This window comes from Pelophylax lessonae, assembly GCF_965119305.1.
Source record: "Pelophylax lessonae genome assembly, chromosome: 1".
NCBI classification, from domain to species: Eukaryota; Metazoa; Chordata; class Amphibia; order Anura; family Ranidae; genus Pelophylax; species Pelophylax lessonae.
The window spans coordinates 92,419,458-92,446,717 of record NC_138768.1 but is presented as its reverse complement, the minus strand read 5'-3'; the positions used below and the strand labels follow the sequence as shown (position 1 = coordinate 92,446,717).

The 27,260-nt window shown below is 44.7% G+C and overlaps 1 protein-coding gene across 1 annotated transcript in view; it reads left to right on the top strand.

Moving 5' to 3' along the window:
- EMB (embigin) overlaps positions 1-27,260 on the top strand; it is an 80,904-nt gene that overhangs the window by 31,946 nt on the left and 21,698 nt on the right. The window contains exons 2-4 of the mRNA XM_082246042.1: positions 5,931-6,014; positions 9,904-10,090; positions 25,418-25,500. Coding sequence (XP_082102168.1) covers positions 5,931-6,014; positions 9,904-10,090; positions 25,418-25,500 — 354 coding nt within the window. The remainder of the gene's footprint in view (positions 1-5,930; positions 6,015-9,903; positions 10,091-25,417; positions 25,501-27,260) is intronic.

The following is a 27,260-nucleotide window of genomic DNA, read 5'->3' as shown; positions in this document are numbered from 1 at the left end:
GGAGGGGGACATGGAAGAATCCTCAGAAGTGCCTGATCCTAGTACCTCTGAGAGCATGCCTCCACGGGAACAGAGGGAAAGGAGAGTCATTCACCCACCTAAGAGACTGACCTATGATCAATTGGGTGAATGTTCGGAAGAAGCTGTTTTTATCTCCAAAAGGTCTCCTGACCAGCCTAGTTCCTCCACTGTAGATTTGGTGGGGGACAACCCTAGCTCACCCCCAGGCACAACTGTACAAGCCACCCAAGTTTTGGGGGGTCTGTGAGAGATCATGAGAACAAAGTATTGAAGTAGAAAACGTTTGCATTTAAGTTTGTACATAAGGATATTGGGTTTGGCCATTATAATAAGCACAGTTTTTGATGTTCACAATTTGGTTTACTTTGTGAGTTAATGTTTGCGCACATTTTGTTGCTCTGACCTCACTATATGTTTTTTTTTCTTTCTCACCTTTTGATGTTTTTTTTCAACACAAACTTTAAGATGTAAGTGTTTAAGAAATTGCAAAGGCACATGTGCTTTTTAAAGGAGCACTATATAAAAGCACTAGAAATCAGCACTATATTAACACTGTAGAAATCACTTATTTGTTTATTAATTGCACTTTATCGTTTTACTGTTGCACTGCTATTAGAATACAAAATTGGATGTATTCAGATTGACTTATTTCAGCAAAATGTTAATGTTTTTGTTGTATAATGCCAACCTATGCACTAGGGTACATACTGTTGACCTCTTTGGGGACCAAAGTTTCTCAAGTGGGGGGAGTGTGTAGCGGGGTTAAACATGCCTAAAGACACTGTTTGATATGTGGGAAGGAACTAGGCTCCCTCTAGTGGTAGCTGCATGGAATTTCCCGGGCTGTGACTTCCTTTTCACAAGATGAAGAAACTACATCTCCCAGGCTGCTTTGCAAGATCCAGGAACTAGGCTCCCTCTAGTGGTAGCTGCATGGAATTTCCCGGGCTGTGACTTCCTTTTCACAAGATGAAGAAACTACATCTCCCAGGCTGCTTTGCAAGATCCAGGGTGCACGGCTGCACCGCACGGCACTATGGGGGAGGTTATTTAAAGGAAGAGAGAAGCGCGTGAAGGGGGGGCCTTTCTGCGCTGGACTCTGAGGAACCAGCGAGCGAGAGTGAAGGACTGACACTGGATATTGGGCCAGAGCCTTTTAGCCTGGAGGGACGACGTGGAACCGTCCCATCTCAAGCACGAGGCACATTCCTGGAGGTCATACTGCTGTTTGCCGAGACCGGAAGTCATCCGCCAGAAGGACCCCGCGCGGCTGGCATATAGCCAAAGGACTGAGACCGCAGTGGAAGCGCGCGAAGGAGAAACTTCTGTTGGTGAGAGGGCACATGCCCAATAACTGACTTTATCTGCTGAAGAGACAGTTTTATCTACAGATAGCGGTAGCGCAGCAGGAGGTGATAAAACCCCGGGGTTTATCACCATACTCTCTCAGGAGACTCATAGACAAACAATAAGGTCTGTAAAGGAGTCGCCAGAGGCTTATCTCTCTCGCAGAAGTTATTGCTCAGTTACGCAGATACCCTGCGGTGACAACTAACAGCTCGTTGTTTTCTCTCTCTTGATCTTTATTCCTAATCTGGATTACAAATGAGCTCTATTCAATAACCTTGCTAGCGAAGATCAACAAGAAAGAAGAGAACTCTGGGGGAGGGACTCAGATAGGCCCACCTACCTGGTACTGTGTCTAGCCTTAATGCAGGAGGAGTGTGGGGGTATTCTTTTACCTTTTTAAAGCTGTTTTAAATAACCTTTTATGGACTTGTATTGTATTGTATTGTATCTCCCCTATTCAATTTGATATATAGTAAACTAAGTTTGGTTAATTACAATCTTGTGCGTTGTTCCATTGTGTCACCCAGAAGGACTACTATTCAAGAAGGTAACAAGGTATTGTTGCATAGTGAAGTATTGTATTCCAACCTGTGTATCTATTTGATAGTCCAGTCCTATTCTGGGTCAGTTGTGCCTGAGGAGGGATCGAGCCAATTTGATTGGGTTGTTAGGCAGGGTGTAGACCCAATAATATAATCAGCAGCTCCTGCGGGGGTGGTGCTACACTAATGTAGTACAAAGTTCCCTAACTACACTAGATATCCCTTTCCACTAAATAGAAAGCTCCATACAGCAGAAGACTGACACTGTCCCTTAAGTTTTTTTTTTTTTTTTGTAACTCTAAGAACCAGCACAATCGCTGTATCTATCTACACTGGCTGTAAGCTAAATACAATTCTGCTATATGGAGCTTTAGAACCACTCGATATATAGGAAATGTAGTGTAGCAAGCAGGAGTCAGACAGAACTGCTTCAACTCTCTTCAACAGGCTCTGTATCACTGTGCTAGGGGTTAGGCGGGGCCATCTTATATAGTGTGGGGCGTATTCACTCCTGATTGGCCTTTGGTCCCCGTAGTCACTCCAATCACGTTCCTAGGAGACTCCTGCCCCCTCATTGGCTTTTGCAGACGTTTCTGGGCCAATCACAGGCTTTTAAAGCCCAGTTCCTGTCCCAGTGCATTTTGGGCGGTTCTGGTGGCTGAATACCGAACCTTTGCCGCAAAAAGTTCGGTATTCGGCCGAATATCGAACATCCAATGTTCGGGTCGAACCGATGGTCGACCCGAACCGTTCGATCATCCTTATACAGGAGTCAGCAATTTGTAGGGTAGATTATAAGGGTCAGTATGGCAGAGGACATGGTCAGTCCCCAGTAGACAGTGTGCAGGGGTCTTTAGAGCAGTGGATGGTGTCAGTAGGACAGCTGTAGGTATCAGTCATTAGGGCAGTTCTTGGTGTCAGTTAGTAGGGCAGTGGATGGTGACAATAGGGCAGAGAATGGTGTCAGTAGGGCAGTGAATGCTGTCAGTTAGTAGGGCAGAGGATGGTGTTAGTAGGTCAGTGGATGGTGTCAATCAGTAGAGCAGTGGATGGTGCCAGTTAGTAGAGCATTGCACAGTGTCAGTTAATAGGGCAAAGGGCATTGTCAGTTAGGAGGGCAGTGGATGGGGACAGTAGGGCAGAGGACGGTGTCAGTTATTAGGGAAGTAGATGAGGTCAGTAGGTAGCGCAGTGATGTGTGTACAGGGACTAATAGGAAAGCAAAAACTTTCCTCAGATACACAGAAGGGAAGTGTCGGTAACGCACTCCTCTCTTGTACATCCCATGTAATGTCACACACAAGTGCCTGGCATGGACATGAGAGAAGAGCCAGCAAGGATCAGTGCAGCATACCAGGTTGTTCCTTCCCTGCATTTGTGGGAGGAGCAGTCCGGGGTCGGTAAAGCAGGATCGTGATCTACCCATTACCTGCCTGCGATCGATGGGTAGATTGCAACTGACAGGTTGCTGAACCCAGCTTTACACAGTATACTGATCCTTGATGTTATGATGTTTTTCCTTTTATTTTATTTTTTAATTCTTCCTTTATTCAGTTAATTATAACATCACTTGGCAAAGTATAAGTGCAGATATACAGTAAGAAATGTAGTAAATCTGGCACACGCTTTTTTTTGCATATGTTGAGCACAACAATATATATATTGACAAAAATAAATTGACAAAACATGTAAAAGTTACCTGCGGCTACCACCAACTAAATTTGAAACAGAATTTGTTTAAAAGTTAATTGTTCTGTTTTTAGCAAACCAAAACCTTCCACCAACCAACTAAAGTTTTTTCTTCTCTCTGAAACAGATGGTCCCTTGAGTGCTAGCCACAGATATGATTTTAGAGTGATCCCTTTCCCTTGCAAGATTCTGTGGGACCACCCTTGCATGTGTAGCACCCTCCTAGCTAGGTTGCTAATACAGTACAGTGGTTGATGCAAATTTCATTTGAAGCAGTGTTCAGTTGCTTTTGGCTGTTCTGGATTCTACTGGTGTAGGCTCAACTGCTTTCCCCTGACTTCTGGAAGGCTATTTAGTGGATGGAAGAGATGGGCCTACACTTGCATATTCATACCGCCTCAGCCAATCCTTTGTAGGGTATAAAATGGCTGGGGCCTAGAACAGCAGGATCCTTGTTCCTATGGGGGAAGACCCAAGCTGAGGGCTGAGGGCTGAGGACCTCTGGGCCGATAGTTGCAGTTTAGAGGAGACCATCTGGGTGCCAGCTCAAGCTAAGAGCTAGGGGATCAATATCCTGAATTCCTGAAGTGCAGCGCAAGAAGTCCACAGATAATTTAACCTGAGGCATCAAGTACAAAGGCTGCAAGAAAGCATGTAAGCACACTGGGTACAGTGGGGGCTGAGGCCTTCTGGACTGATAGTTGCAGTTTAGAGGAGACCATCTGGGTGCCAGCTCCCACCTTCTGAATTCCTGAAGAGCAGTGCAGGAAGTCCACAGTGCCTGGCTAGCACTGCAAGAAAGCATGTACAGTAAGTACACTGGGCACAGTGAGTGTTAAGCCTAAAGGAGTCCAGAGGCTGTCCTTGCCTCCTTTTGGAAGAGCTCACTCCTTATTGCTGACTCAGGCCTTACCTTTGCAAAGGGATTCCCTGAGTTGTAGTTCACTAGACACTAAATATAAGAATTTGGCTGCTCCCTGAGGAGACATCAAAGGTAGAAGTGTCCTCCATTATCTTTCTGATAGTTTGGAGTATCCCAAGACTCACCTGCTCCCTACCCAAGTATACCAGCAAATAAACTACAAAAAAGACATGCACTGCTTTCTGAGTTGAGTGACTGAACTGCTGTGTGCCTGGCTACCATGTGCCTCCCAGGAACCTGGGATAATACAGCCAGCCCAGTCTGGGGTTTGTGCTACACATGTATGCTCCTAGTCGATTTTGTGGTATTACACTGTGTGCGTCCATGCCAATACACAACCTCATGGCAAGCCACTCACCTGTTCCCTTATCCTCCTCCCTCCACTATTTAAGGGACAGCTGCCGGTGCCCATGATGTCCCTTTGGTACCTGATACCCAATAAGTGTGCTCCCACACAGGGAGTTGGGGAAGCTGCAAAGAGGGATCTGGAGTTGGCGGTGGTGCATAGCAAAAAGTCTTTGAGCCTCACATACATTAAATTATGTTCTGGGGCAAATCTACCAGGGAGCTTGAAAATAATTACAAAAAAAAAGTCTGGGAGTTTTGATGTTGTTCATTGTATGTCAGAAGATGCATCCTCTCTATTTGGCAGAGAGGAGAGTTTGAAAATCAAAAAGGATGCAGTTGTCACCGGAACAGGAATACAGAAGAAATCTTCCTATAGGTGCACATGTTCTGGGGATATTTCTCAAAGAGGAGATTTCTCCTCGCTTTGGAGAGATTCTCTTTCACTTCCTGTTGTGTCTCTGGCACAGTAAGTGAAGGAACATATCTACAATGAGACACAGACATTGGCAGGGATTTTAACCCAATCTGGCACTCTTAATATTCTCTGTAGAGCTGGTAATTATGCAGGCACCATCTGAATCTGATTGCTGATTTTTGGATAAACAGTAGATAAGGAAGGGGAAATGGGAACCGGTAGAGGGTTGTTTATACAAAGGTACACCCGTGTTGTAAAATGTATTTAAATCCAAAAACAAAAATGGATTATATTACAGGTTGCCAATTCTTAGGTGGCTGTATTTATTTTCTTATTCAAGCTATGTTCCTCTTATTTTCACCTTTATTACTGTGATTAACACAGTTCCTGTCTCTCCATGTCTACACTCTTTTTATATTGGCGAAGAAAGTCGTTATTGATTCCCCAGCCACCACATCAAAGGACTGATACGCAGCAATATATTACACTTTTGCTATGGGCACTTAAACTTAAAATGATATACATACAATGATGTATATTATAGACTACTAGAGTATATACTCCTTAAAATGAACTTTACGCTTGGATCACAGTATATATAGTAGATGTTGTCTAACCTAATGCTGTCTGCCTCTTTCTCCAGGTTCAGAAGAAATATCCCAAGCTTCTGTGAAAAGTGGGGAAAGTACTGACAACTCGGTTATTTTACATAGCCTGACTATATCAGGTAAAATCTACATTTATGATATTAAACTGGGGTCTTCAAGCTTTGGCCCTCCAGTTGTTCAGGGACTACAATTCCCATCATGAGTAGTCATGTCTGTGAATGTCAGAGTTTTACAAAGCCTCATGGGATGTGTAGTCCTGCAACAGCTGGAGGGCCGTAGTTTGAGGATCCCTGATATAAATCCTTTAAAGGTCGGGAGCTAGTCCCAACAATAGTGATTTGTTTCTTCAAAATACTTCTGGGGTATCAGAAAAACTATTTGGTTTCCATCGGTATGTTCGTTTTTGTTGCTGGCATTCTGACGCAAGGCATGGGGCTTTGGTAGCTGACAGCAAATATGAATGTCCCATTAGGCACCCATGCCTCTCAGGTATACTGTAACCTATTCCTATTGCCACCTCTGTCCCTCTTCCTCACCATAAAACTTAACCTATTTCCTAACACTAAACACTAAAGAGAATCCATTTGTTTGCTCATTCATGCACCCCCCACCTCTTATCTTACCTGCACTTCCCTGTCACTTCATTCACCCCTCCCTCACATGGCTGTGTTTAGGACTGGCCCATCTTGTTTGAGCATTGGTCACATGCTCTCATATCTAGAAGACCTGGGTATTTCTTAGTGCTCCCACATAGAAATGGGGCACCAGGAAAGCGCTTCAAAGGTGAGCATCGTTGATGGTGGTGGTGGTGGGGGTCTTTTCATTTTAATCAGTCACTTTGTCTAGAATGGGCAGAGTGACAGAATATCACAAAGCCATAACCTAACCCCTATTAACCTATTACCTTATGCACTAAAATTATTGGTGCTCAGTTTTTTTCAAATGATTGTGCAACTTCTTTATAAATAAAATAGGTCACCTAGTCCTAATCTATTACCTGTTGTCTAACTGACGCTGTTCTAAAATGTTAAATATTCTGTTGGTAAAGCTGAACTCCAGGCAGACATAAAAGACATAGAAAAGTGATGAGAGAAAAAGACCAAGTGGTCCATTGGGTCTGCTCCATATTTTGTTGGTTTTGTGGAGGTGGTGGTGATGGTGGGGAGAGGGGGAAACCTTTTTTTCTAAGTATAAATCTATATTTGTTCCAAGCATTTCTAAATTCACTTATTGCAGATTGACTTACTACTTCTGCTGGAATTCTGTCCAAGCATCCCCTACACTTTCTGTAAAATAATACTTTCTAAAGTTAGCTTTGATCGTTCCTCCTGCTAGTTTAATGGAGAACTAGAGCCAAAGCTCTTTTGACTCTACCTCTCCTGTTGGTCACAGGAGTGCACCTAATTCTTCACTTCTGTGACCTGTGTTCACACAGCTGAACCACTCTGGAGAGATCCTGGCTTTAATGTCCACCCAGATGCCTTAGTGGCAGCTGGCTGTGCCTCTAAGTCACCTGCTCCTACCCCCTCCACAGCCTAGCTCTCTGCTCATTAAAGACTGAGCAATAGGCGATATGAAATCTTTGATCGCTCAGTTCTCGGTGTAGAAATGGCGGGGGACAGATTGGACTGAGGTGAGTTTTTTATTTTTGTTTAAATCCCACACTTCTCTTTTAAAATGCTGTCCTTCTAAACCATGGGTGTCCAACCTTTTGGCTTCTCTGGGCCACATTGAGTGTAGAGAAATTTTCTCGGGCCGCATATAAAATATATACTATAGTTAAGGTATATAAGTAATAAAACGCTGCCGCGCCCATCCCGCGCTGCCGCCCCCCCCCCCCCCAGCACTAATTTAACACAACTAGAGGATGATCCCTTCGGAGGCAGCCTCTGCCTACAGTTAGTTGGAAGCCGTTGTGGCTGTGCCCCTGACCCGACTTCCTTCCTCCCCAGCAAAAAAAAATTGTCAGGAGGCAGTGGGCCGCATTGCCTGCGGTTCTGGGCCGCATGCGGCCCCTGGGCCGCAGGTTGGACATGCCTGTTCTAAACCTTATTCACACTTTTTATGTAATTAAAAGTTTCATTCACGTCAGCCTTTTCCTTTTTTTTCCCTCAGGGCTACATCTTAACTTCCTCCTGTTTCCCCCAATATGTTTTATCCCTCAGACTTTTTGCTATTTGTATTGCCCATCTTTATACTTGTTCTCTTATCAATATCTTTGTAAGTTTGGTCTCAGAACTGGATACAGTATTTAATGAGGTCTAACAAGAAATATATGGAGAGAAATCCAGGACCTCCTTACTTTTGCTGGTGAACCCTCTAGTGATAACTAAAGATCTGTGTAGGGGAATCAGGACCTCCTTCCTCTTGCATATGATTATTTTAGTGACATACAAAGATCTATTCAGGACCTCCTTCCTCCTGTTGGTGATCCTTCTTGTGATACACCCCAGAATTTTCTATTTTCTTTACCAACTTCCAAGCCACACTGTTGTCTCATCTTGCAATCTTCAATATAAGCATCCCTAATTTTTTTTTACATTTCATCTTTTCTATGATTTTGCAGTTATAGACATTTAACTTCAGTTTCCACTGCTTTGGCCTGTCTTCTCGCACTGCTATATTGCTTTCTTTTTTCACCAACACCTCCAGGAATATCAACCCTATATATATGAACCCTATCTTTGTGTTTTTAGCAGAATGACATATCTTACCAATTAGACCTTCAGGTATATCACTTACAAACACATTAAGCTGCACAGGACCCAGTACAGAGCCTTTGGGGTACACCACTAGTGACCAATCTGTTCAGCATTAACCCAATTTACAGCCACACTTGTATGTCCATTTTTTAGCCGACTTTGTATCCACTGAACCAACCAAGGGTTTAAGTGATTGTAAAGTCTCCTTTTTTTTTTAGGTAAAATAACAAACATGTTATACTTGCCTCCTCTGTGTAGTGGATTTGCACAGGGCTGCCAGGATCCTTCCCCGTCTCGGGTCCCTCTTCAGTGCTCCTGGCACCTCTCTCCTGTCGAGTGCCCCCACAGCAAGCAGCTTGCTATGGGGACACCCAAGCCGAGTCACAGCTCCCTGTGTCCATTCAGACACGGAGCTGCAGTTCGGCCCGCCCCCTCTCACACCTGATTGACTAACTGATAGTGATTGACAGCCACGGGAGCCAATGGCGCAGCGGCTGTGTCTCAGCCAGTCAGGAGAGAGACTCCTGGACTGCCGAGGGACTCGTGGACATCGCTGGATAGAGATGGGCTCAGGTAAGTATTAGGGTTTGCTGGGGTGGCTGCTGCATACATAGAATGCATTAAGATAAAAAAAAAAAAAAAACCTTTTACCTTTTAAACTCCTTTAAGTCCTATTTAAGTTCCAATGTTTAAAAATAGGTTAGGTCCTATATTGTACAACTATGTTTTGAGCAGTGTAAGTCCCTGAATTTGACTTGATGTCAGCCTCTCGTAGTCCCCTGTACAGCAGAACTCAGACTAGGATACATAAAAGAAGCGCAAGGAACCAGTCAGTTGTGCTGCATTGCTAACAAAGAGGAGGGGAGACCAGAGAGATGAGCTCATCAGTCTGCTGCTTTGCCTTTTACTGTCCATTTAAAGGTTAGGGTAGAGAAAAGCCCTGTAGAGGTTACAATCTGCAGTAGAAAAAATATGGTCTGTTGTCTTATAGAGGGCTCAGCTGTGTGGCAGAGCTGTGTAAATCCTGGCACTGGATAGACAAAATAGGCACACTTTGGCAAATAAAATAGCTCCCTTATTTATATTTCACCTATGTATTTAGCTGTTTACCTGGAGTTCAGCTTTATCAAAGGCTACAAAAGCAAACGTTAACAGCTCATTGTATGGATAGTCAAATATGTCACTGTACAAACTTCCATATTGTAACTGGCTTTGCGCCATTCTGCTCTTTCAGCTACATTTCAGCTTCTAAATCATAATGCTTGCTCGATCGTTGTGTAAGCAATCTTTATTTATCTCTCTCCAGGCTTGTCATCCAAGGACGCAGAAGAAAACATCATTCTGGACAGTCCTGTGCATCTGAAACTAGAATGTATTCTGAAGGCTGACTCCATGCAGATCTCCAATCTAACATGGAAACACGGAGAGGAAGAAATCAGCAGAGAGCGTTATTCAGAAAATAATACAGCTGATGAATGGCGCACCACACTGGAGTGAGTATTGTGTGTGTGTTCATCAGCCGGCACTATGACAGCAATATGAACACGCTGACATTTGACAAAGCGACAAAGAAAGCTCTATTTGTGGGAAAAAAGGACAAATTTAATTTGGATAAAGTGTCGCACGACCGCATAATTGTCAGTTAAAGTAACGCAATACCGTATCGCAAAAAATGGCCTGGTCACAAAGGGCCATAGCTCCCAACTGTCCCTTATTTCGAGGGACTGTCCTTGATTTTGAACAAAGTCCCTCTGTCCCTCTTTCCCCCTCATTTATCCCTCATTTTGGTCTGATCTATATAGTTGTATATAAAATTCACAACTTATCTATCAAAAAGTGTTTCCCAGTGCTAAACCTTTCATCCAATTTCTAAATTGTTGCATTTGTAAATTCCAAAAGCCAATATAAAGAATAGTAGGGGTAAAAAAAAAAAGCACTTAAAGGTTTAGTCAAGAAAGTATACTGCTGAAAACTTGGGTTAATTGCCCACACCCCTCAAAAATAAAAAAAAACAGATATGAACCCCCTAGAGGTGGGACTTTATAGGGCATAAAATAATAAAGTGTAGATGGATAAAAAGTAGAAAATTGTTTATTCACAAATTTGCATAACAAACACAGGAATACAACGAGACAATAGAAGTTGTACATACTTGCACCTGACCAAATCAGATGCTTTTCACACATTTTGGGGACCAGTGACACTAATGCAGTGATCAGTGCTAAAACATATGCACTGTCACTGTACTAATGACACTGGCTAGGAAGGAGTTAACATCAGGGGCGATTAAAGGGTTACCTGTGTGGCTTGCCAGTGCTTGTGTACTTTGCAGGAGATGCTTTTTCTAGGGGAAGGCATGGGTCCATGTTCCTGCTTTGCTGGAGCAGAGGATCAATGCCTTTCCTACTGACAGAACGGTGATCTGCCTTGTTTACATTGGCAGATTGCCGTTCTGGCTCTCTGCCTAATGATCTGCTGGTGTCGGTGGATATTGAGTCTGCGGTACCAGCAGAACTGCTCCCAGTGTGTATAATCGCAGTGGGAGTGGGTCCCCGGCGTAATGCATGCGTGCCACAGACCTGGAAGTGCAGGATCACATACTAAGTACTTGCCACCATATATGTAAGTTATACAGTCGGCAAGCAGTTATGGTAGAACTTTAGGCAAAACTTCTTTCTGATGCCAACATGGCAGCATACATGTGATATAGCTCTGCCCTTATATCCACCCACAGGACGTGTTTAAATCTATAAAGGGAAAGCTAGAGCAACCTCCCCAATTCTCATATTGTCCTCAAGCTCTACACCACAACACAGTGATGTTGCAATAAGTCCTTACCTGCCGACTGAGTCACAGTCCATCTGGGTTCAGCCTCTCGCAGGCGTAGTCCCACATCTTAGGTTGCTAAATGCACCAACAAGGTGTGGAGCCCCTTCTAGTGGTCTTTTCTGGCTGAGGAGTTCTCTAACTAGAGATGTCAGAACCTCATGCATTGCACCTGAGATAGTCTTTGGTTGCAGGAGTCCATGCTGCATTTGTTTCACTTCACACCTAAGCTGGTGTTTGGCTGCAGGAATCCATGCTGCATTTGTTTCTCTGCACATCTGAGATGGTCTTTGGTTGCTGCAGTCCATGCTGCATGTGTTTCTCTGCACACCTGAGCTGGTGTTTGGCTGCTGAAGTCCATGATGCATTTATTTTGTTGCAAAGTGTCTACAATGCCTACCTTTAAGCAGCTTCCTAGTTAAAATCCTTCAGAAAACTGTTTGTGTTTCCATCAGGCAAGCAAAACCTTGTCATCTTGTAGAGTCAAGGTCATCCAGAAAACTTACAGTGTGGCCAGCCAAGAGCCTCGAGAAATGATAGAGGCTCATTCAGTTAGGTCCATTTTTACATCTTTAAGTTGGGGCAGCGCATGCACAATGCCTATAGAGACATCTGCATAGCAACAGGCAGGTTGGTGCAGTGCCCCTGCCTCAGACGCTACAGGGAAGATACAGAGGCTCGTATATTAATGGACTTCGACAGAATGGCGGTCCAGGCTTCCATGTCCTTTGTAATAAAGTTCATAATAAACCTGTAATAAAGCTCATTATTTATCACATATATGCTACCATGTTGGTGTCAAGAAACACACATGGTACAGACAGGGCCAATTACAGTGCATCTGTACCATGTGATAGCTGTGACCATTCACAGCCATCACAATAGTACACCTTGTGAATAAAGGGATGCTATTCATAGCACCAGGTTAAAAAAACAAAACAAAAGAGCAAGAGTACAAAAGCATAAAAAAGAAAGCAGCTTTTGCTGTCTTACTTACCTTTAACCTGGAGTTATACCCCGCTACTAAGTTTTGCCATTCTTGTTATTGACATCCATCGTCATTCAGCCCCCACATCAGTTGCTAGGGGAAAAAAAGCAAGAGACTAGAGAAAAAGTTACATATATATATATATATATATATATATATATATATATATTATACAGTGGGGATCGAAAGTTTGGGCACCCCAGGTAAAAATTTGTATTAATGTGCATAAAGAAGCCAAGGAAAGATGAAAAAATCTCCAAAAGGCATCAAATTACAGATTAGTCATTCTTATAATATGCCAACAAAAGTTAGATTTTATTTCCATCATTGATACTTTCAAAATTACCGAAAACAAAAAAATGGTGTCTGCAAAAGTTTGGGCACCCTGCAGAGTTAATATCTTGTACTGCCCCCTTTGGCAAGTATCACAGCTTGTAAACGCTTTTTGTAGCCAGCCAAGAGTCTTTCAATTCTTGTTTGAGGTATCTTTGCCCATTCTTCCTTACAAAAGTCTTCCAGTTCTTTGAGATTTCTGGGCTGTCTGTCACGCACTGCTCTTTTAAGGTCTATCCATAGATTTTCAATTATGTTGAGGTCAGGAGATTGTGAAGGCCATGGCAAAACCTTCAGTTTATGCCTCTTGATGTAATCCCCCGTGGATTTCGAGGTGTGTTTAGGATCATTATCCATTTGTAGAAACCATCCTCTCTTTAACTTCAGCTTTTTCACAGATGGCGTCAAGTTACCATCCAAAATTTGCTGAAATTTTATTGAATCCATTTTTCCTTCTACTCGTGAGTAGGGTTGAGCGAACACCTAGATGTCCGTGTTCGACGGGTTCGGCCGAACTTTAAAAAAAAGTCCGGGTCCGTGTCCCGGACTTTTACCGAACTTTTCCCGGACACCGAACCCCATTGAAGTCAATGGGGACCCGAACTTTAAGGCACTAAAATGGCTCTAAAACACCAAAGGAAAGGGCTAGAGTGCTGCAAATGGCAGCAAAACGTAATTAAGAGCATGGCAAGTGCTCTGCAAACAAATGTGGATAGGGAAATAACTTAAAACAACAAAAAAAAAACAGAAAAATAAAACAATGTTCTTCTTCATCTCTGAAGGACGAGGCCCATATGGAGTAGGAGGGAGGTTGAGGTGGTGGTGGATGTGGCGGTGACATAGGCGTGCGCACAGGGTGTGCTGGGTGTGCCTGGGCACACCCTAATCACCTAGGGCACATAGCATTGCCAGTGAGGAGATGGGAAAGATCTCCCTGGGACCTGCTCTGCTCTATTTCTCCTTGCCTACAGGTACATGGCCCCGATACATTACTCTCCCTGCTGGCAAACACATGCATGTGTATTTCAACTTTGGGGTGCACACCTTAATGCAATAGGCTGCGCACACCTATGGGCGGTGTAGGTGGAAGCGGCGGTGGAGGAGGACCAGGGCCGGATTAACAGCATCATGGGCTTGGTGCTGAGGATTTTGAAGGGCCTTAAGGGCCGTGCCTTGCCATGCACCCAGAGGAGGAAGGGTGCAGCCATGCATGCCTAATTCAACATGGGATGCTGTCTCTGAAGCCCATAAACACATCCATGCATCGCCAACTGTCCCTCCTTGTCCGGCCTTCACGCTGTGTGGGGAGGTTCTGAGGGTGCTGCCTGGGGAAGCGAGCATAGAAGCCAGACTTCTGTGTTTACAAGTGACAGAAGAGCGGTAACAGTGAATATGGCCAACCCGGGGCCTATATAAAAGGTAGGGGCCTGGAGCTGCAGCTCCAATAGCCCCTACATTAATCTGGCCCTGAGGAGGAGGACGAGGTAGCCAACACTGCTTCTTTTCAAAAATTTTAAATGAGGGTACACCCCAAAAGAGTGAGAAAGAGCAAAAATGGAACAATGGGTGGGTAAGGTCGGTATCCATTGCTATTCTGCATAAGGTACGGAAAAGTCCCGTGGGATCCATGCTTGGTTCATTTTAATGAACGTGAGCTTGTCCACATTGTCTCTGGACAGGCGGCTGCGCTTGTCTGTTATAACGCCCCCAGCCGTGCTAAATACCCGTTCAGATAATACACTGGCTGCAGGGCACGCCAGCACCTCCAAGGCGTAAAGGGCAAGCTCAGGCCATGTGCCCAATTTGGAGACCCAGAAGTTGAAGGGGGCAGACCCGTCATTCACTACATGTAGGCGTGTGCACACATACTGCTCCACCATGTTGGTAAAATGCTGCCTCCTGCTAAGACGTTCCATCTGAGCTGCTGGTGCTGCTGTTTGTTGTGGCATGCTGACAAAGCTTTTCCACATTTCGGCCATGCTAACCCTGCCTTCTGAGGTGCTGGCGGTGCCCTGGTTGCGTTGGCGACCTCCTCCTCCTCCTCCTCTGCCTTGTGCTTCCACTGTGGCCCCGCTGTCAGATGGGAATGCCAGCAGCATGGCGTCTACCAGCGTGCGCTTGTACTCGCGCATCTTGCGATCGCGCTCCAGTGAGTGAATTAAGGACGGTACGTTGTCCTTGTAACGGGGATCCAGCAGCGTGGCCACCCAGTAATCAGCACAAGTTAGAATGTGGGCAACTCGGCGGTCGTTGTGGAGACACTGCAGCATGTAATCGCTCATGTGTGCCAGGCTGCCCAGAGGCGACGAAAGGCTGTCCTCTGTGGGAGGTGTATCGTCCGTGTTCTCTGTATCCCCCCAGCCACGCACCAGTGATGGCCATGAGCTGGCCTGGGTGCCACCCTGCTGGGAACATGGTTCCATCTCCTCCTCCAGCTCCTCCTCCTCCTCATCCTCCTCATCCTCCAGAACTGTGCCCCTGCTGGACAATTGCGTCCCTGGCGTTTGCGTGTGCAGGAACCCACCCTCGGAGCCCCTTGCGAATGACTGCCCTGAAAGCCTTGGAAATGTTACCTCTTCATCCTCCTCCTCCTCCTCATCCTGTGCCACATCCTCTTCCATCATCGCCCGAATTGTTTTTTCAAGAAGCATAGAAGTGGGATAGTTAAGCTGAGAACGGCGTCATTGCCACTGGCCATGTTGGTGGAGTACTCAAAACAGCGCAACAAGGCACACAGGTCTCGCATGGAGGCCCAGTTATTGGTGGTGAAGTGGTGCTGTTCCGCAGAGCGACTCACGCGTGCGTGCTGCAGCTGAAACTCCACTATGGCCTGCTGCTGCTCGCACAGTCTTTCCAGCATGTGCAAGGTGGAGTTCCACCTTGTGGGCACGTCACATATGAGGCGGTGAGCGGGAAGGCCGAAGTTACGCTGCAGCGCTGCCAGGCGAGCAGCAGCAGGGTGAGAACGCCGAAAGTGCGCACAAACGGCCCGCACTTTCTGCAGCAGCTCTGACATATCGGGGTAGTTTTTAAGGAACCTCTGCACCACCAAATTCAGCACATGCGCCAGGCAAGGGATGTGCGTCAAACCGGCTAGGCCCAGAGCTGCTATGAGATTTCGCCCGTTATCACACACCACCAGGCCGGGCTTGAGGCTCGCTGGCAGCAACCACTCATTTGTCTGCTGTTCCATGCTCCTCCACAACTCCTGCGCGGTGTGTGGTTTGTCCCCCAAACAGGCAAGTTGTAAAACTGCCTGCTGTCGTTTACCCCTGGCCGTGCTGAAGTTGGTGGTGAAGGTGTTACGCTGTCCGGATGAGGAGGCGGTAGAGGATGAGGAAGCGGAGTAGGAGGAGTTACGAACAGGAGGCAAACTGAAGCGCCCTGCAATCCTCGGTGGTGGAAGGACATGCGCCAAATTGCTATCCGCCTCAGGCCCATCCGCCACTGCATTTACCCAGTGTGCCGTTAGGGAGATATAACGCCCCTGACCGTGCTTACTGGTCCACGTATCCGTAGTTAGGTGGACCTTGGCACAGATGGCGTTGCGCAGTGCACACCTGATATTTTCCCCCACTTGGTTGTGCAGGGAAGGGATGGCTTGCCTGGAAAAGTAGTGGCGGCTGGGCACGACGTACTGTGGGACAGCCACCGACATAAGGTTTTTAAAACTGTGCGTCTCCACCAGACGGAATGACAGCATTTCAAAGGCCAATAATTTTGAAATGCTGGCATTCAGGGCCAGGGATCGCGGGTGGGTAGGGGGGTACTTCCTCTTCCTCTCAAGTGTTTGGGAGATGGAAAGCTGAACGCTTCCACGGGACATTGTGGAGATGGTTGTTGGTGACCCAGGTGGTGGTGTTGCTGACAGATCGTCTGTTTGCGGGGTGGCAGGTGCCGGTATCACTACAGATGTGGCTGGAGCGGCCGAGACTGCAGCAGAAGAGGAAGCAGGATGAGCCAGAGACGTTTCTTGGTTTTGAAGGTGTGTACTCCACTGCAGCTCGTGCTTTGCACTTAGATGCCTGATCATGCAGGTTGTGCTCAGGTTGAGAAGGTTCATGCCTCGCTTCAAGCTCTGATTGCACAGGGTGCAAACCACTCGTGTCCTGTCATCAGCACATTTTCTAAAGAACTTCCACGCTAGAGAACTCCTTTGAGCTGACTTTGGTGCGCTCGTTCCCTTGCTGCGTTGGGCAGTAGCGGGCGTAGTGTCTAGGGCACGGCCGCTCCGCTTCTGCACCCTGCTCCCTCTTCTGCTGTGCTGGTGGCTCTGTGCGACCACCGCCTCTTCCTCCAAACTACTCAGGTCACCTGCATGACGTTCATTCCATGTGGGGTCGAGGACCTCATCGTCCTCCACATCATCTTCCACCCAGTCTTCACCCCTGCCCTCCTTGTCGGTCTCCACAATGCTGAACGCCGCAGCAGTTGGCACCTGCATTTCGTCATCATCGGAGACGTGCTGCGATGATCCTTGCATGTACTCATCTTGAGAAATAAGTGGTTGGGCATCGCTGCACTCAATCTCTTCCACTTCTGGGGCAGGGCTAGGTGGATGGCCCTGGGAAACCCTGCTGACAGAGTCCTCAAAAAGAATAAGAGACTGCTGTATGGCTTGGGGCTCAGACTGCTGGCCTGATTTGCAAGGGGGTGAGGTGAAAGACGGTTGGACATTGGCTGCAGGTGCCAACTCTGACCTTTCTGCAGTAGACTGGGTGGGAGACAATGTGAAGGAACTGGAGGCACTGTCAGCAGCAAACCAATCTACTATCGCCTCAACTTGTTCTGGCCTCATCACTTCTAGGGGCGTTTGATGCCCTACCAAATACTGATGCAGGTTCTGTCGCCTACTCACACTTGAGGAAGGTGTTTCACTTGTGCGTGTAGCTGGCACAGATCGACCATGTCCTCTCCTTGCAACAGGAGCTCTACCAGCAGCACCACGACCCAGGCCACGGCCCTTATTTGACGGTCTCCTCATATTTCTGTAATTTAAGATCTTGCCCTAGAAAGGTTTTTATTGAATAGCGGAATAGAAAATATGATCCAAAAAAAGTGTATGTATATCACACGTACACAACCACACTAGGCCCCAATTACTATTGTTTGTACCCCTAAAAGGCTAGATGAGGAGTAGGGGGAGTATGGAACAGGCAGCACCCTCAAACCTTCAGAAGTATGAGATGAACCCCAACAACTTGGAAAGGTGGATCTCTCTCACACGTACCGACACAGACTATCCCGCAATTCAATTGATCCTCAAAGGTTTTTATTGAATAGCGGAATAGGAAATATGATCAAAAAAAGTGTATGTATCTCGCACGTACACAACCACACTAGGCCCCAATTACTATTGTTTGTACCCCTAAAAGGCTAGATGAGGAGTAGGGGGGTATGGAACAGGCAGCACCCTCAAACCTTCAGAAGTATGAGATGAACCCCAACAACTTGGAAAGGTGGATCTCTCTCACACGTACCGACACAGACTATCCCGCAATTCAATTGATCCTCAAAGGTTTTTATTGAATAGCGGAATAGGAAATATGATCAAAAAAAGTGTATGTATCTCGCACGTACACAACCACACTAGGCCCCAATTACTATTGTTTGTACCCCTAAAAGGCTAGATGAGGAGTAGGGGGGGTATGGAACAGGCAGCACCCTCAAACCTTCAGAAGTATGAGATGAACCCCAACAACTTGGAAAGGTGGATCTCTCTCACACGTACCGACACAGACTATCCCGCAATTCAATTGATCCTCAAAGGTTTTTATTGAATAGCGGAATAGGAAATATGATCAAAAAAAGTGTATGTATATCACACGTACACAACCACACTAGGCCCCAATTACTATTGTTTGTACCCCTATAAGGCTAGATGAGGAGTAGGGGGAGTATGGAACAGGCAGCACCCTCAAACCTTCAGAAGTATGAGATGAACCCCAACAACTTGGAAAGGTGGATCTCTCTCACACGTACCGACACAGACTATCCCGCAATTCAATTGATCCTCAAAGGTTTTTATTGAATAGCGGAATAGGAAATATGATCAAAAAAAGTGTATGTATCTCGCACGTACACAACCACACTAGGCCCCAATTACTATTGTTTGTACCCCTAAAAGGCTAGATGAGGAGTAGGGGGGGTATGGAACAGGCAGCACCCTCAAACCTTCAGAAGTATGAGATGAACCCCAACAACTTGGAAAGGTGGATCTCTCTCACACGTACCGACACAGACTATCCCGCAATTCAATTGATCCTCAAAGGTTTTTATTGAATAGCGGAATAGGAAATATGATCAAAAAAAGTGTATGTATCTCGCACGTACACAACCACACTAGGCCCCAATTACTATTGTTTGTACCCCTAAAAGGCTAGATGAGGAGTAGGGGGGGTATGGAACAGGCAGCACCCTCAAACCTTCAGAAGTATGAGATGAACCCCAACAACTTGGAAAGGTGGATCTCTCTCACACGTACCGACACAGACTATCCCGCAATTCAATTGATCCTCAAAGGTTTTTATTGAATAGCGGAATAGGAAATATGATCAAAAAAAGTGTATGTATCTCGCACGTACACAACCACACTAGGCCCCAATTACTATTGTTTGTACCCCTAAAAGGCTAGATGAGGAGTAGGGGGAGTATGGAACAGGCAGCACCCTCAAACCTTCAGAAGTATGAGATGAACCCCAACAACTTGGAAAGGTGGATCTCTCTCACACGTACCAACACAGACTATCCCCCAATTTAACTGATCCCCAAAGGTTTTTGATTAAATAGCGGAATAGAAAATATGATCCAAAAAAAGTGTATGTATATCACACGTACACAACCACACTAGGCCCCAATTACTATTGTTTGTACCCCTAAAAGGCTAGATGAGGAGTAGGGGGAGTATGGAACAGGCAGCACCCTCAAACCTTCAGAAGTATGAGATGAACCCCAACAACTTGGAAAGGTGGATCTCTCTCACACGTACCGACACAGACTATCCCGCAATTCAATTGATCCTCAAAGGTTTTTATTGAATAGCGGAATAGGAAATATGATCAAAAAAAGTGTATGTATCTCGCACGTACACAACCACACTAGGCCCCAATTACTATTGTTTGTACCCCTAAAAGGCTAGATGAGGAGTAGGGGGAGTATGGAACAGGCAGCACCCTCAAACCTTCAGAAGTATGAGATGAACCCCAACAACTTGGAAAGGTGGATCTCTCTCACACGTACCAACACAGACTATCCCCCAATTTAACTGATCCCCAAAGGTTTTTGATTAAATAGCGGAATAGAAAATATGATCCCAAAAAAGTGTATGTATATCACACGTACACAACCACACTAGGCCCCAATTACTATTGTTTGTACCCCTAAAAGGCTAGGAGTAGGGGGAGTATGGAACAGGCAGCACCCTCAAACCTTCAGAAGTATGAGATGAACCCCAACAACTTGGAAAGGTGGATCTCTCTCACACGTACCAACACAGACTATCCCCCAATTTAACTGATCCCCAGAGGTTTTTGATTAAATAGCGGAATAGAAAATATGATCCCAAAAAAGTGTATGTATATCACACGTACACAACCACACTAGGCCCCAATTACTATTGTTTGTACCCCTAAAAGGCTAGGAGTAGGGGGAGTATGGAACAGGCAGCACCCTCAAACCTTCAGAAGTATGAGATGAACCCCAACAACTTGGAAAGGTGGATCTCTCTCACACGTACCAACACAGACTATCCCCCAATTTAACTGATCCCCAAAGGTTTTTGATTAAATAGCGGAATAGAAAATATGATCCCAAAAAAGTGTATGTATATCACACGTACACAACCACACTAGGCCCCAATTACTATTGTTTGTACCCCTAAAAGGCTAGGAGTAGGGGGAGTATGGAACAGGCAGCACCCTCAAACCTTCAGAAGTATGAGATGAACCCCAACAACTTGGAAAGGTGGATCTCTCTCACACGTACCAACACAGACTATCCCCCAATTTAACTGATCCCCAAAGGTTTTTGATTAAATAGCGGAATAGAAAATATGATCCCAAAAAAGTGTATGTATATCACACGTACACAACCACACTAGGCCCCAATTACTATTGTTTGTACCCCTAAAAGGCTAGGAGTAGGGGGAGTATGGAACAGGCAGCACCCTCAAACCTTCAGAAGTATGAGATGAACCCCAACAACTTGGAAAGGTGGATCTCTCTCACACGTACCAACACAGACTATCCCCCAATTTAACTGATCCCCAAAGGTTTTTGATTAAATAGCGGAATAGAAAATATGATCCCAAAAAAGTGTATGTATATCACACGTACACAACCACACTAGGCCCCAATTACTATTGTTTGTACCCCTAAAAGGCTAGGAGTAGGGGGAGTATGGAACAGGCAGCACCCTCAAACCTTCAGAAGTATGAGATGAACCCCAACAACTTGGAAAGGTGGATCTCTCTCACACGTACCAACACAGACTATCCCCCAATTTAACTGATCCCCAAAGGTTTTTGATTAAATAGCGGAATAGAAAATATGATCCCAAAAAAGTGTATGTATATCACACGTACACAACCACACTAGGCCCCAATTACTATTGTTTGTACCCCTAAAAGGCTAGGAGTAGGGGGAGTATGGAACAGGCAGCACCCTCAAACCTTCAGAAGTATGAGATGAACCCCAACAACTTGGAAAGGTGGATCTCTCTCACACGTACCAACACAGACTATCCCCCAATTTAACTGATCCCCAAAGGTTTTTGATTAAATAGCGGAATAGAAAATATGATCCCAAAAAAGTGTATGTATATCACACGTACACAACCACACTAGGCCCCAATTACTATTGTTTGTACCCCTAAAAGGCTAGATGAGGAGTAGGGGGAGTATAGAACAGGCAGCACCCTCAAACCTTCAGAAGTATGAGATTGTGTTCACTGTACCCCACAATGATTGTGTTCACTGCACCCCACAATGATTGTGTTCACTGCACCCCACAAAGATTGTGTTCACTGCACCTCACAAAGATTGTGTTCACTGTACCCCCCAAAGATTGTGTTCACTGCACCCCACAAAGATTCTGTTCACTGTACCCCACAAAGATTGTGTTCACTGCACCCCAAAAAGATTGTGTTCACTGCACCCCAAAAAGGATGTTGTTCACTGCACCCCAAAAAGGATGTTGTTCACTCCACCCCAAAAAGATTGTGTTCACTGCACCCCACAAAGATTGTGTTCACTGCACCCCAAAAAGATTGTGTTCACTGCACCCCAAAAATGATTTTGTTCACTGCACCCCAAAAAGGATTTTGTTCACTGCACCCCAAAAAGGATGTTGTTCACTCCACCCCAAAAAGATTGTGTTCACTGCACCCCAAAAAGATTGTGTTCACTGCACCCCACAAAGGATTTTGTTCACTGCACCCCAAAAAGATTGTGTTCACTGCACCCCAAAAAGGATGTTGTTCACTGCACCCCAAAAAGGATTTTGTTCACTGCACCCCAAAAAGATTGTGTTCACTGCACCCCACAAAGGATTTTGTTCACTGCACCCCACAAAGATTGTGTTCACTGCACACCAAAAAGGATTGTGTTCACTGCACCCCAAAAAGATTTTGTTCACTGCACCCCAAAAAGATTGTGTTCACTGCAGCCCAAAAAGATTGTGTTCACTGCAGCCCAAAAAGATTGTGTTCACTGCAGCCCAAAAAGATTGTGTTCACTGCAGCTCACACACAGAAAAATGGATGTGGATCACTGACACCTGCCTATCTCCAATCCCACACCACACAGCAATATCGATTGTAGTTTGTAGAACACAGTTTCCCTAAAATTCAGCAGACTCTGTCCCTAACAGGATTGAGAAGAGATCGTAGATCAGGATTGAGTGCAGACCCCACCCCCCACACAGCAATATCGATTGTAGTTTGTAGAAGACACTGACCCTATAATTCAGCAGACTCTATCCCTAAAATGCCTACAACTCGCCCTGCCTAAACACTCCGACCTGTCCCTCAATTCTATCCGGACACAAATGGTTTTTTCCTGCCTATCTTTCCCTAATCAGCAGCCAGCACGTTGATGTGTGCTCTGTCCCTGAATCTAAGCAGCATAATGACGCCGCTGCGGCTGCCTCGAACTTATAAAGACTTGGTCACATGCTTCAGACGGCCAATCACAGCTACTGAGACATTTGCAGGCATGGCTGGGATGGCTTAAGGCACACCAGTTAAACGATTGTTGATTGGCTGTTGAAAGCCCGCCATGAAAAGAGCGCCAAAGCATGCAAAACCCGGAAATAAAACGACCGAACACGGATTTTTACCCGAACATACAGTAAAGTGTCCGTGTCCGTGTTCGGGTACAAAAAATCCAATTATTCGGTACGAACACGAATAATACAGTCCGTGTTCGCTCAACACTACTCGTGAGATGTTCCCTGCCACGTGGTTAAAGACTCTAGCTGGAGGATGTAAAAACAAATGAAAAACTAATGACAAACTGATGTAAACTTCATCTGAATTTTGTTTGAAAAAACGTGACTGAACTGATAAAATGAATGCATGTGTGAAAGGGGCCTAAGATTGAATGTGTTTTTCATATTTGAGAGTGAAGGCCTACTGAAGATATTCCAGTATTTACCTATTATTATAAAATATAAACAATCTAATTAACAAAATATAAAATCGCATATACTGTATGTACAGAAAAAAAAAAATGACACCATATACTCTTACCAAAAATGTGCATGATCCAATTGTTGAAAATTCAATAAATAATCCTTATTTGAAAGTTATAAAATGAGTCCCCTTGCAGTTAAGGTGTCTAAACAGTTAATCCTTTGTACTTCCTGTTTCTGTAAAGTCAGTTCTCCATTTCCATGCATCTATTGTGGAGTACTGCATCAATGACCATCAATTTAAGTTGTGCTATTTTATGACCCTTCTCCGCAAAATGCCTAGCCAGAGGTAGTTTAACTAGTTTGTCTCTAATTGAGTATCTGTCTAGCAGTGCTGCATTTTATCTTCTAGTTGGTTCCTGGTGTATATTTTCTCTTTCCATATATACTTGTGTGGCTAGTGTTGTAAGTCTGAGCCTGTTCCAGCCTGAGGAAGGGCGTTAACATAATAGCCTGAAACTGTCGTTGACATTAATGGAACACATTGCATTTTTTTCTTCATCTACTTTGCATTAAATACTCTGTTTCTTAGAAAAAAATGTAAGTGCAGCTACCCCAGACTTATTTTACACACATATATATATATATATATATATATATATATATATACAGTATCTCAAAAAAGTGTGTACACCCCTCACATTTTTGTAAATATTTTATTATATCTTTTCATGTGATAACACTGAAGAAATTACACTTTGCTACAATGTAAAGTAGTGAGTGTACAGCTTGTATAAAAGTGTACATTTGCTGTCCCCTCAAAGTAACTCAACACACAGCCAGAAGGAAGCCTCTTCTAAAGATGATGCATAGGAAAGCCCGCAAACAGTTTGCTGAAGACAAGCAGACTAAGGACATGGATTACTGGAACCATGTCCTGTGGTCTGATGAGACCAAGATAAACGTATTTGGTTCCGATGGTTTCAAGCATGTGTGGCAGCAAACAGGTGAGGAGTACAAAGACAAATTTGTCTTGCCTACAGTCAAGCATGGTGGTGGGAATGTCTTGGTCTGGGGCTGCATGTGTGCTGCCGGCACTGGGGAGCTACAGTTCATTGAGGGAACCATGAATGCCAACATGTACTGTGACATACTGAAGCAGAGTATGATCCCCTCCCTTCAGAGACTGGGCCACAGGGCAGTATTCTAACATAACGACCCCAAACACACCTCCAAGACTGCCACTGCCTTGCTAAAGAAGCTGAGGGTAAAGGTGATGGACTGGCCAAGCATGTCTCCAGACCTAAACCCAATGGGCATCTGTGGGGCATCCTCAAATGGAAGGTGGAGGAGTGCAAGGTCTCTAACTTTCAGCAGCTCCGTGATGTCGTCATGGAAGAGTGGAAGAGGACTCCAGTGGCAACCTGTGAAGCTCTGGTGAACTCCATGCCCAAGGGGGTTAAGGCAGTGCTGAAAAACAATGGTGGCCATAAAAATATTGGCACTTTGGGCCCAATTTGGACATTTTTACTTGGGGGTGTACTTACTTTTGTTGCCAGTGGTTTAGACATGAATGGCTGTGTGTTGAGTTATTTTGAAGGGACAGAATATTTACACTACTATACAAGCTGTACACTCACTACTTTACATTGTAGCAAAGTGTCATTTCTTCAGTGTTGTCACATGAAAATATATAATAAAATATTTACAAAAATGTGAGGGGTGTACTCACTTTTGTGAAATACTGTGTATATGTATATATATATATATATATATTGTTTTTTTTTTCTTTTGGCTAGAGCAGGGAAGGGTTAGAACCTCTGTCAGGGTCCAAATGATGTCTATGTCCCTGTAGAAAATCTCCCTCATGGAGAACTAGACAGCAATACAACCCTATACCAGCAAAATAGAGAGGATTGGACCATTTTTCTTTTTCCATTTATGAGTGTCCTTAGCAGTGGCTTCCATATTGGCAGCTGACCTTATTCTTCCAAAAAAGTGTTGTTTATCATAAGATCTATTATATTTTTTATTCTAACGTACAGAGTGTCTGTGGCAGACGTGAACAGTACGGGAAGTTATGCTTGCATTTTCGCTACAGAAACAAAAGCGACATTTTATATAAAAGGTAAGAAAGGCCCGTGTGTGACACTCTTTATACATTTGTGATTATTATATGGTGATTCCACAAGGCTGCAGTGCTATTTTGACCACTAGAGGGAGAACTGTACAAAAAAGATGTGAGATTAAAGAGGAAGAACCTCAAGAGATTCATAACAGAGTGCCATGAACAAAAATGTATCACTTTATTGGAAAAAACAAAACACAATAAGTAAAAAATGTAACACCTTCACCAAAAAGATATAAAATTGACAATGTTGTCCTTGGGGATAGGCAGCTGCCACAGACACTCCTACATTCAGGCATACATCTCTAAAGTAGGGGCATGTAGGATAATATATAGGTATATAAATCTGAATGAGCCCAACAATAGAAGTAAATACAAAAGTGGAAGATCAGAGACTCTCCTGGTAAACTGTGTTGTAGATAAGGGCAATAAGAGGTCCAACAAGGCTCTGTTCACATTTTGGCATTTCAGATCGTGGGCAGAATTGCCACGATTCTGCCCGCGATTCCGAACCATTGCAAGTCGCAGGACGCCCCCCGAGCGATTCCCTTGACTTGCAAAGGCACCCCAAACACTGCCCGGCGAATCGTGGTAAAATCGCGCAATCAGAATCGCGGGAGGACTCATGCCCAAAAGAACTACAAGAACTTCTTTTGGGTCTCAGGCATCCCACAATTCTGTTTGTGCGATTTTATCGCGATTCATTGGGCGCCAATCGCGGCAAACCCGCGCCACGTTTGAGGAGCCATTGCAAGTCACGGGAATCGCTCGGGCATCCCGCAACAATCAATGGTACAGAATTGCGGGCAGAATCACGGAAATTCTGCATGGGATCCGAAACGCCTATATGTGAAAGGAACCTTAGCCATTATGCTGGGGGGAAGGTGAGACAGACTGAGTGATTGCAGCAGAAATATCAGCTGATAAACTGACACGAAGGCTACACTATGAATGACGATACCACAAGTTATAAAACCCAATTCCAAAAAAGTTTGGACACTGTACAAATTGTGAGTAAAAAAAGGAATGGTCTAATTTACAAATCTCATAAACTTATATTTTATGCAAAATATATTATAGATAACATATCAAATGTTGAAAGTGAGACATTTTGAAATGTCATGCTAAATATTGTCTCATTTTTGATTTTATGAGAGCTAAACATTCCAAAAAAGTTGGGACAGGTAGCAATAAGAGGCCGGAAAAGTTAAATGTACATATAAGGAACAGTTGGAGGACCACTTTGCAACTTAATAGGTCAATTGGCAACATGATTGGGTAGAAAAAGAGCCTCTCAGAGTGGCAGTGTCTCTCAGAAGTCAAGATGGGCAAAGGGTCACCAATTCCCCCAATGCTGCGGCGAAAAATAGTGGAGCAATATCAGAAGAATATTAGATTTCTCAGAGAAAAATTGCAAAGAGTTTGAAGTTATCATCATCTACAGTGCATAATATCATCCAAAGGTTCAGAGAATCTGGAACAATCTCTGTGTGTAAGGATCAAGGCCGGAAAACCATACTGGACTCCCATGATCTTCGGGCCCTTAGACGGCACTGCATCACATACAAGAATGCTACTGTAATGGAAATCACAACATGGGCTCAGGAATACATCCAGAAAACATTGTCTGAACACAATCCACCGTGCCATTCGCCGTTGCCGGCTAAAACTCTATAGGCTAAAAAAGAAGCCATATATAAACATGATCCAGAAGCGCAGGCATTTTCTCTGGGCCAAGGCTCATTTAAAATGGACTGTGG